The sequence below is a fragment of the Lolium rigidum genome, chromosome 4 (assembly GCF_022539505.1).
Source record: "Lolium rigidum isolate FL_2022 chromosome 4, APGP_CSIRO_Lrig_0.1, whole genome shotgun sequence".
NCBI classification, from domain to species: Eukaryota; Viridiplantae; Streptophyta; class Magnoliopsida; order Poales; family Poaceae; genus Lolium; species Lolium rigidum.
The window spans coordinates 265213124-265224169 of NC_061511.1; the positions used below are offsets into that span (position 1 = coordinate 265213124).

Genomic DNA, 11046 nt, shown 5'->3' on the forward strand with positions numbered 1-11046 from the left:
GTCCCTCCCACCGTCGTCACCGCCACCACCATTCACACCGCTTCCCCCGTTCGTCACCGCTGATAGCAACTGAGCAGCACTACTTTTCTTCCGATTCTCGCGGCAGCGGCGCGATTTGGTCGGGGTCTTGATTCTTTCCCGGCGGCTGTTCCGCTGGTTTGTTTTCCTCCCTCCCCGCGCTTAATCCGCTCCGCCTTCTCCGCCCCAGTCAGCCCGCGTTCTAGTCTCCAGTCGCCCCAGCGCGCAGGAACAAAGATCCGAATTACCGATCCATCTCCGTGCAACAACTTCTCGGACGAACCGCGCGAGCGCGAGCGCGGCGGGCGTTGGAGCTGCTTCAGCCATGGGGAACTGCCGGCGGAGAGGTCCCCCGGCGGCGGCGCTGTGCCTCCTGCTCTGGTTCCTGCTGGGGTTCGAGCCGTGCGCGGCCCTGAGCCACCAAGGTACCGGAATCGCCGATTCTTCTTCTTCGTTTGCTTGCTGCCTTCTTCTCCCGGTGGCGGTTACTATGGTCCGACTTCTCGGTTGGTTTGACTCTGCTTAGGGTTTTGCGTGCTGGATTTCGCAGGTCTCGCGCTCCTCAGGTTTAGGGAGACGGTGGAGGCCGATCCGTCTGGCGCTCTGGCGGGTTGGAATGGAGCGGACGCTAGCCCCTGTTCCTGGTTCGGCGTGGAGTGCTCGGACGATGGCCGGGTCGTAGGCCTGTAAGTTGTTGCCCTTTTGCACCGCTAAAGAGGAACGCGAATTTGCCTTTATCGTTTCTGTAACTTTTTAGAAGAAATCAACGCCTGAATTCAACTGTTCTGTAGGAAACAGAGAGCAATCTTATACGAGTACTTTACTTGTTTATTAGGTAGGATGTTTTTCCTGTTTGTGGTCATTAGAAGAACCATAGTATGTCCTCTTGCATCATTGGAAGTATGGTTGGCACTTTCTTGTTCTAAAATAAGACGTTTCAACTGCATTTAGGGAGCATCCTTCTTTGGACTGACAATTTTGCTGATCATACTGATAAAGAGGGCCCTTAACAAATTTGCCTGTGGAACATCGGCTTATCTGTTTGTGGTGAACATCTGGTTCGATTGACATGCAGGGGCTGTTTACTATAGGATGCGCACCTTATGCAGCCACGGTTGCTCCTGCTAGAAGTATAGCCCATATTTTTAAATGCTTGATGTTTGCAACATCTCCCTGCGTTCTGATTGGTCAGATGTATGCCCATGTTTCGCCTAATTTTGTGTGTCCACTTGTTCTAGGAACTTGGCAAATCTTGGTCTCAAGGGCATGTTACCTCCGGAGATTGGGCAGCTTACTTCTATGCAGTCTCTGTAAGCATATTCTGCACTTCCTTCAATAATATTATTTTGGGACACCTTGTTTTTTTCTTGCCAGGAAACACTTGGGTTTTGAGGATAGTCTGACAGCATTTGACATTTCTGAAACTACCACTGAATCAGAATCATTTTGTACTTCGATTGAGGATTGAGGATTTTATGTAGCGCGCATGCTCTCTTGATGAGGCTTATCACCTTCTTTTGAGCTTTCAATTTGTGCACGTCAGTTAGCATGTTGTATAGTCTTTCTTGGAATCTAGTTTGGATACAGGACATGTGTTTTTTGTTGAATCTAAGGGACTTCTGAGAATATCATAGTGGTGAGGGGTGTGGAATAGTTTATCAGATATCATTTTTTGATAGGGAATTCGTGTATATGATTGTTTCATAAGAAATGGTCTCGGAATTACTAACTGAAATACTGAATAAATATGCTCTTCCTATTATTACTAGAATATCTTTTGAATTATATATGTTCATTCAGGCATTCACCGAGAAAGCATCTTATATCTACAGATATCATTTTTGTGTATGTTATGTACTTTTGTTACTTGTGAAATGGTGTTTTCTTCAAATTATTCTGATATATTTTTCATCCATCCGTACAGCATACTGCACAAGAACTTTTTCTATGGTATTATCCCTACAGAGATAGGAGATTTACGGGAGCTGAAGGTGTTAGATCTGGGGTACAATAACTTCAATGGACCAATTCCATCAGAGCTAGTAAACATTTTATCCCTGGAGTTCATGTGAGTGAGATCTTTGATATGCTTTTTTTTTTCCCATCTCACTTTAACTTCAAAACTTGACTAACCTGACTACTTGAATTACAGCTTTCTTAAAGGAAACAGACTTGATGGCGGATTACCTTCTGAATTTAATGAGCTCATCAGTCTGTGCGAGTCTCAGGTTTACCAAGACAGGACTTTGTCAAATAGGATGTCCACTGCAAGGTTTGTCCAAGGCTCTAAGCTGCTTCTGCTCTCATATGTGACTGTTAAACTTATGATCGTGCACACATTGAGTTGAAGTTCAAATCAAGCAGGTGTTAGGGCAGCTTGATTTTGATTAAAAAAAACCTACAGCCACATGATGTCAATGATATCGGAAATATTTAAAAATTTATCTGTTTCAACTTAAGAAACATAAGAGAAAGCCAAACTTCTTTTAGAAACTGTCCCTCTGCAAAAATTGTTGTAAATTACATTCCAGTCTTTAGTAGCAGTTTAAGGCTACCGCAATGTGACAATTGGATTTATGGCTGCTGAATGTACCTTTATTTGACCACCAGTAAGGCACTAAGGCAGTGATTATGAAAACCAATGTAGATATTTTGTCGCGAGGACTAATTAGCATCTTTGGAGTTCAGTACTTTAGTCTATGGCACGAGACACCATTACTTGTTTAGTAGGTATATTTGTTTTGGTCTATAAAGTGTTCGTGACGTGCAAATTTTACTGCTTCTTTGTTGGAATTTTTTACTACGCTTTTTCCCCCTAATAGTCAGTTATTTATGTAGGAGCAAAGAGAATTCTACAATCAGAAGACTTCTACTAAGCAAACAAAAACATTCTCCAAAGAACGAGATGCTTGGTTCTGAAAATTCTGTATTGGAACCATCAGATGTTAGCCCTTTTTTCTCAATCGAATATCCTCCCGAGAATCCAATGCCACCACATTTCCTACCCAAGAATGACCCAACTCGACCAAGTCCGCCACTGGCACCATCACCCCCTTCTGAATCTGTTTCTTCTGTTGCCCTTCCTGAATCTGCCAACGTAGACCAAACGGCAAGCCAAAAGAGCAAGAGCAATTCTTCACGAGCATATGCATTGATAGGAGCAGCGATCTTTTCTGTGGTTCTATCCTTGTCAGTTGCAATATTTCTTTGCTACCGCCGTAGGAAGACTAGCAGTGTTGTGCCCTTGTCTTCAAGTAGGCAATTGCAGACCGAGACCACTATCCTGGGAGGTTAGTATGCTGATGGATTTGTTTTTTCTTGATTTATTGTTAATTAAATATTCCATGGTAAACTGCATTCATTTGATTTTGTCATATTTTGCAGTAGTGTATGTTTCTTAATGCATGCAACACAAATTTAGAGTCAACTACTAACTTCTGTTTACAGGCATAACTTCGTTCAGACGGTCAGAACTCGAAACAGCCTGTGAAGATTTCAGCAATGTAATTGGTACACTACCTGGATGTACATTGTATAAAGGAACCCTCCCATGCGGAGCGGAAATAGCTGTCGTGTCTACATTGATAAAATATGCCTATGGGTGGTCTCCTATAGCTGAAGCACAATTCAGGAATAAGGTACGTAGCTGCTCTTTCTGTTTAATTGTTTTTTCATGCTGTAAGAGTCTAACATAGATATGATGTGGTATTCTAGGTTGAAACCTTGTCGCAAGTGAACCATAAGAATTTTGTGAAACTTTTGGGTTACTGTGAAGACGAAGAACCATTCACCCGGATGATGGTGTTTGAATATGTTTCAAATGGATCACTATTTGAGCACTTGCATGGTAAGCATTGCCAACTTCATTTTGTTATTCTTCCAGCCAAGATGACTCATGCTCTTATTATTAATTAATAAAATCGATACATTTCTGTTGCAGTTAAAGAGGCGGAGCATTTGGATTGGCAGGCACGCGTACGGATAATGATGGGAGTAATATACTGCCTGAAGCACTTGTACCAGGAGATTCCTCCTATGATCCTAAGAAATCTAGACTCTTCATGCATATACCTTACTGAAGACAACGCTGCAAAGATTTCAGACGATAGTTTTGGCGGTGACAAGAGAGACAGCGAAGATGAATTCGATGAGCCTGATGAGTGCGCCATAGTGTATAAGTTTGCCTTGCTTCTGCTTGAGACGATCTCTGGAAGGCGTCCGTTTTCCAATGATAACGGGCTCTTGATTCTGTGGGCACACCGGTACCTCACTGGTGAAAGGCCCTTGTTGGAGATGGTCGATCCAACACTCAAATCAGTCCCCGAGGAGCAGGTCAGAGCACTCACAGAGCTGGTAAAATTGTGCATAAATGATAACCCCTGGCTGAGACCGACAGTGGCAGAGGTAACCAGATGGATGCAAGAGATCACTGGGTTTTCTGAAGATCATTCGACCCCAAGGAACAGCGCATTGTGGTGGGCTGAAATTGAAATCCTCACGTCATAGAGAACTATATACTAGTCCATTGTGGAATTGTTTTGCAGAAATTCGGCAGTAGTAATACTGTCTACTGACAGAAGGAACATAGAAAATTGTACAGTTTGGTGTTCTTACTCTTTAGGCAGGGCATGCAGTTGTACAGATATGCCTGCAGTGCACTCACCATTCTTTCATTCTTTAGCATTACCTCCGTTCCGAAATACAAGACTTTTTAGAAAGCTAATTTAGCTTTCTAAAAAGGCTTATATTTCGAAAAGGAGGCAGTACATCCTTTTCTTTTCTCTTTGAAATGAATTTTCCCTAGGAAATCCTGGAGAGCTTGTACAGTTGAAGGATATGCGAGACAACTGTGAATAAAGTGAACAAAATATATGTTTGCAGAGTTTCCTACGGAGTACTTTGGAGTATTCTGTTTCAACTGTCAAGAGAACAGAGATACCTCGGCAACGAATTAATGGTTTATTGTACTCCCTCGGCTGCAGATTTGTTTAGACTTGCATGCATCTATAAGACTATAACATGTCTAGATGCGACAAGTAAATCTGGGACAGAGGGAGTAGATCATATATTCATATGGTATTTGAAGAAAGTTGAAAAAATATATATGTGCAGTTTCTGGCTCGTGCTGGTCATAAAAACCTCATCTTTTGTTATTCACAGTATCGCTCCCGCGCGCGTGACGGAGCCACGACTCGGACGGCGGCGTCAGCTGCGGCATCCTCCCGGACGTTGAGTGCAGCTGCAGCGTCGAGGACGCCGCCTTCCCGCTCCTCCTCTCCCTGCTCATCATCCTCGGGCTGTTGCCGCCGCCGCCGCCGCCATCTGTGGCCGAACGCGCCAGCCTGCTTAGAGCCTTCCTTGCGTCGGCGCAGTACCTCCTGCTCGTGCCGATGATCGACATGCCCAGCCCGGGACCGCCGGGGCTCGACCACCCCCTGCGCCCACTGCCGCTGATCTTCTCCTCGTACCAGTGCGACAGGTCGCCGTCGTCTGGCCCGCTCTCCTTCACCGGCACGCCGCCGAGCGTGCTGCTCCGGTGAGGAGTCCGGGAACGCGCCGGGCTCCACGGGAACCCGCAGAACACCGGCTTCACGCTCCAGGGGAAGAGCACCACGAACCCGCACGCCCTCGGAGACGTATCATCGTCGTCTCGCGCCTCCTCGTCCTGCCGTGCCTGCCCTGCGTTCTGCTGCGGCGGCGTGTCGTCCTCCCAGCTATCCTCCCGCTGGAGAGCGGGGACGTGGTGCTCGCAGGACGGCGCCCGGCACAGCGTGTGCACGTCGCGCCTGGTGTGGGCCGGCGCCACATCATCGTCGTCGTGCTTGGAGCGGCGCCCGCGGCGCCCGCGGCGCGGGGACTTGTTGGCGCGCTTCTCAGTAGACGTGGTGGCGATGGCGCTGGCCGCAGGGAGGAAGCGGTCCATGATGAAGCTCGACAGGCGGCGCGAGGCGGCGCCGCCGTCCACGGAGCTCAGGCGGGCGGAGAGCGTGGCGAGCCGGTCGGACGACGAGATCCTGTCGAGCGCGTCGGAGAAGGCGTCGTCCTCGCTGCCGCCGCCGGCGTTGTCGTCGCTGCTCGTCGCGTCGGTGGTGGCGTTGCCGTTGCCGTAGTACGCCCGGGCGTGGCACGGCGTGCCCATGCCAATGCCGCCGCGGCACCGCCCGGGCGGTGGCCTCGGGGGCAGCACCTCTCCCTCGACATTACGCTCGCCGAACGCGCTGGCGCTGCGGGCCTTGGGCACGCCCGGGGAGCTCTCCCAGGAGAAGGGCACGTGCGTGCGCTGCGGCGACGCGGCACGCGCGCTGCGTGGCGTGCCGGCCGCCGACCCGCAGCACGAGCGGCGCGGCGTGGGGAGCGGCGAGTCGAGCAGCTGCGCCACGACGTGCCCGTCGCTCGGCCTGCGCCGCCGCCGGCCCTGACGCTGCTGATCCTGCTCCCCGGAGGCGCTCCTTGTCGTGACGATCTCCATGCCGGCGAGCGAGCTGGCCCAGTCGGCGCGCCGGCGGTGCAGTGCATGCAACAGTGGTGCACGGCCGAGTAGTGTACGATCGCGGGCGCGTATAAAAGGCGGCGTGGGGAGGTGGTTGCAGGCGCGATGGAGCTCACCGGCAAAGGCGACGCGACGCTAGTGGTTGAGCTGGAGTTGGTTCGGCCGGCGTTCGGCCGCGTCGGGAGCTCTGTCGCTCTACTTCTCGTGATGCTGTTTATAGCCTCCATTGAGGTTGCCGAAAGGGAAGGGAGCCGAACGGAGCCGCGCTTCCGGTGGAAACTTTAGGCCCCTCTTTTATTGTTCGTGGAATTCCTGCGTAATTTGCTTCAAATTTCTATGTTCTGTGATGGCCCTCTACGCTTCATTTTCTTTCGCCGGATGCTATAGTCATAATTTGGTATCAATATTTACAAGATCGCGTAAACTTAATCATGTACCTCTGAAAAAGGAGAAAATTGCACGTGGAGTTGTATATCTAGAGGATTCTCTGCTGGGATATAGTTGGTTTTCGTATTCGTTGACGGTATGATTCTTCATACTCTATCTATGGTTCGCATCATTATTGATAGTTGTTGCTCCGATGTGTTTGTCCTTTGGAGGTTTAGCATGATGATTTTATTATGACATGTTTGGTCTGGCTCAAGTGATGGAGGGCGTGAACGGCGGCATGTCTGGCTTGCGCTACTGTCTATAGTTAGGTAATCTGAGAACTTGATTGTAATTTTTATTACTCTTTGATCTTTTTATATACTATTGTTGATAGTTCTTAATAGATAGGTGCATATTTTTTCAAACAAAACGACTTTAAACTGACATCACAACATTTTCAAAAGACTCTCTGAACTTTTCATTTCACCCATAAATTTCCTCATGTTTAAGCCATTACAAAGCACGACATCATGACAACTGAATCCTAGCACCATCACTGCTTTGATGAAAAATCCAACGGTTGTGGAAGATTAGTGGAACTCTTTGAAAGAATCTACCCGCTATATTTTTTCAGAAAAAGAATCTACCCGCTGTGATAGAAGCTCCCTTCCAAGAATTGCAAAGCAGCCTCAAGCGTGTATGTCGTGGAAAAATATGTGTTAACACATAACAAATCGATGGCCATATCTGGTAAGTTTGTTTAGTGCCGTTTTAAGCTCCCATCTGGGTTGTTCCACATGGATCCGGGCTCGAGAGGGTTTACTAGAGAGATTTTACTTCTGACGAGACACGTTTAGTTAGTGGTTAAGCACAGGCCGACAGCCTTAACGGTACCATCGGGTCACTGGCATTCCATCTACTCTGCACGAAACGAAGGGCAACTCAACAGCAGTACTTCTGACGACTTGTTGTTTACCTGAAGTACTGTATGGAGGTGTTCAATGCTGATGCTACCAGAAGCATTTTTCGGTAACATCGTTGCGGTTGTGGCAGAAGATAGGAGCACTGCTGAACTTGTCTGCAGTCTGCCATTATTTTTAAGCCGCTGACCTGATTAATTTGGCGAGGAGCTCACCTGCTGATAGCCTGATACTGTCACCCGGTGGAGTCCTAGAGAATCTGATGCCGTGCCGGCGGCCGCCGGGCCGGTGCTCCCCAGTGACACATGACCATCTGACATCGGGGGTGTTGAGTAACATATTGTATAGATATAGGTCCCCGTGTTTTCTCAGGGTTGTACCTGTAATTGTACATGTGTCCGCCTATATATATACGAGCAGCCGGCCCTATTGGTGCTGTGCAATCTCCAATACCCTTCTCTACATGGTATCGGAGACCCTTCGGGTCCGGACCTAGCCGCCGCCCCTCCTCCTCCTTAGGGCGCCGCCGCCTGCCCCAACCCTAGCCGCCGCCCTCCTCCTCTAGGGCGCCGCCGGCCCTCCCCACCACCACCGCTTCCGCCATCCACCCTAGCCGCCGCCCCTCCTCTCTAGGGTGCCGCCGGCCCTCCCCACTTCCAACCCTAGCCGCCGCCCTTCTCATCTAGGGCGCCGCCGGCCCTCCCCACCGCTTCCGCCATGGCGCGCTTCGACTCCTCCTCCGGCTCCGGCAGCGAGCAACCCCTTCGCCGGCCCTCGCGTCGCCGTCATCCGCGACATCCCCATCGCCGAGCGCGTGCCGCTGAAGCTCTCCACCACCGCTGCCAACTTCTTCCCGTGGAAGACGTACTTTGGGCTGCTCTTCCGCGAGTATGATCTCCTTGATCACGTCGACGGCACCATCGACCTCCTCGCCATGCCGCACGACCCCGAGTGGCTCGCCATCGACGCCACCATCATCCGCTGGTTCTACCAGACCGTCTCCAACGACATCTTCCGCACCGTCGTCCGCGACGGCGACTCCGCCCACACGGTCCGGGATAAGATCACCGGCCTCTTCACCGACAACAAAATCCAGCGGGTCACCTTCCTCCAACGGGAGTTCTTCGGCACCCACCGAACGACTCTGTCTCTCGATGACTACGCCCTCAAGCCGAAGAGCCTCTCCGATGAGCTCCGTGACTTGGAGTTCCCGATCGATGACAAGATCATGCTCTCCACCACTGTCGGCGGGTCTCGGCGAGGATCTCGGCAACGCCGCCTCCAACCTCACGCTCCTCACCACGCCCACCTACGAGCAGGCCGTGGCGTGCACTGCGCCTCGAGGAGCGCCGCCTCAAGCACCTCCGGGCTCGGGCGGCCCACACGCCTTCGCCGGCCGGCTTCTCCCGCGGCTCCCGGACTCCCGCGCCCCTGCGCCTCGCCCCCGGGTCCGCCGCGGGGTTTCCCGCCGCCGCCCCGCCGCCGGTCGAGACCGGCCCCGGACCGGGCCCGGCGGCGCTCCGGCCGGCCGGACCGGTCCCCGGACCGGCCAGCCGGCTCCTCCTGGTGGTGGCCGCCGTGGCCGTCGTCGCCGTGGCGGTGGCAACGGTGGCGGCAGCGGTGGCGCCAATGCCGCCGCCCCGCGCCTCGTCCCCGCGAGTACACCGCCCCTCCGCCATGGACTGCCGGTCACAACCCGTGGACCGGGGTTGTTCACGCCTACTCCATGCCCGTGCCGCGCGCCCCTACCCGGGCATTATGGGGCCGCGTCCGGCCTCCCACCGAGGCGTTCTACGCGGCGCCCCGGCCTGCCCCGGCCTACGCCGCCCCTCCGGTGCGACCCCGTGGGATCCCGCGCTCCCGACCGCCCTCCGGAGCGCCCCCTCTGGCTGGGCGTATGGTGGCGGTGGCGATTGGTTCATGGACACCGGCGCTTCCGCGCATATGGCGGCGCATCCCGGTAACCTCTCCTTTTCCACACCCGCTTCCACTTCTTCTCGCATCATCGTTGGCAACGGTCATGCTCTTCCTATTACTCACCCTGGTTCTGTCTCTTTTCCTTCCACCTCCACTCCCCTCTCTCTCCATAATGTTCTCGTTTCTCCCGACTTGATCAAAAACCTTGTTTCGTTAAATCTTTACGTCGTGATAACCACCGTGATTGTGGAATTTGACGCTTTTGGTTTCTCTGTCAAGGATGGTCGTACCCGGATGCTCCTCCACCGATGTGACAGCCCCGGCGATCTCTACCCCGTTGGCGCGGCCTCCACCACCACCGGCCGTCCACTCGCCCTCTCCGCCGGTGTCGACCTTTGGCACGCCCGTCTTGGCCATCCTAGCTCCGCCACTCTGCGTCAAATAATGCAAGGATTCTCCTTTACTTGTAATAAAACGGATGCCCACTCTTGTGAAGCATGTCGTCTAGGCAAACATGTTCGCCTTCCGTTTAGTTCGTCCTCCACGGTCGCATCTTTTCCCTTTCAACTCATTCATAGTGATGTATGGACCTCGCCGGTTCCGAGTAACTCTGGTTATAATTATTATCTTGTGATTCTTGATGATTACTCGCATTTTGTATGGACTTTTCCACTTCGCCGTAAGTCAGATGTTGCCACCACCCTCACCGCCTTCTTCGCGTTCGTCTCCACTCGGTTTGGTCGCCCCATTCACGCTTTCCCGGACCGACAACGGCAAGGAGTTCGACAACATCACCATTCGCTCACTTCTCGCCACCCACGGCACCATCTTCCGCCTCACGTGTCCATACACTTCTTCACGGAATGGCCGTGCCGAACGGATGCTTCGTACCCTCAACGACTGCGTCCGCACCCTTACATTCCCATGCCTCCATGCCCCCGCGATTCGGCCGGATGCCCTTGCCACGGCGACTCTCCTCGTCAACATCCGCCCGTGTCGTGTGCGTTGGTCCTACACGCCGCATCATCTCCTTTATGGTGCGCCGCCCACCTATGATGACCTTCGCATCTTCGGCTGCCGGTGTTTTCCTAACACTGCTGCCACCGCCGCGCATAAGCTTGCGCCGCGCTCCCTCCCTTGTGTGTTTCTCGGCTACCCCGCCAACACCAAGGGTTACCGCTGTTACGACCCGGTCTCTCATCGTGTCATCACTTCCCGGCACGTGTACTTTGACGAGTTGGTTTTTCCGTTTCAGCGGGGACTCATGGCGACACCTCCGACGACGCTCCCGGCGCCGCCGGCCCTCCTGCGGCCGCGCGCGCGACGACCGAC

At 52.4% G+C, this 11046-nt stretch overlaps 1 protein-coding gene across 2 annotated transcripts; it reads left to right on the forward strand.

Moving 5' to 3' along the window:
• On the forward strand, positions 1–4898 carry LOC124707662 (protein MALE DISCOVERER 2-like). Of its 2 annotated transcripts, none has more exons than XM_047239322.1 (9): positions 1–443; positions 545–704; positions 1257–1328; positions 1943–2086; positions 2171–2290; positions 2857–3308; positions 3466–3656; positions 3733–3865; positions 3959–4898. In XM_047239322.1, the coding sequence occupies exons 1-9, from the start codon at positions 344–346 to the stop codon at positions 4522–4524; spliced, it is 1938 nt and encodes a 645-aa protein (XP_047095278.1). In that variant the 5' UTR covers positions 1–343; the 3' UTR covers positions 4525–4898. The 2 variants fall into 2 exon arrangements, with proteins under 2 accessions (XP_047095278.1, XP_047095279.1); XM_047239323.1 differs by having other exon boundaries at positions 569–704.
• Positions 4899–11046: the final 6148 nt, after the last annotated feature.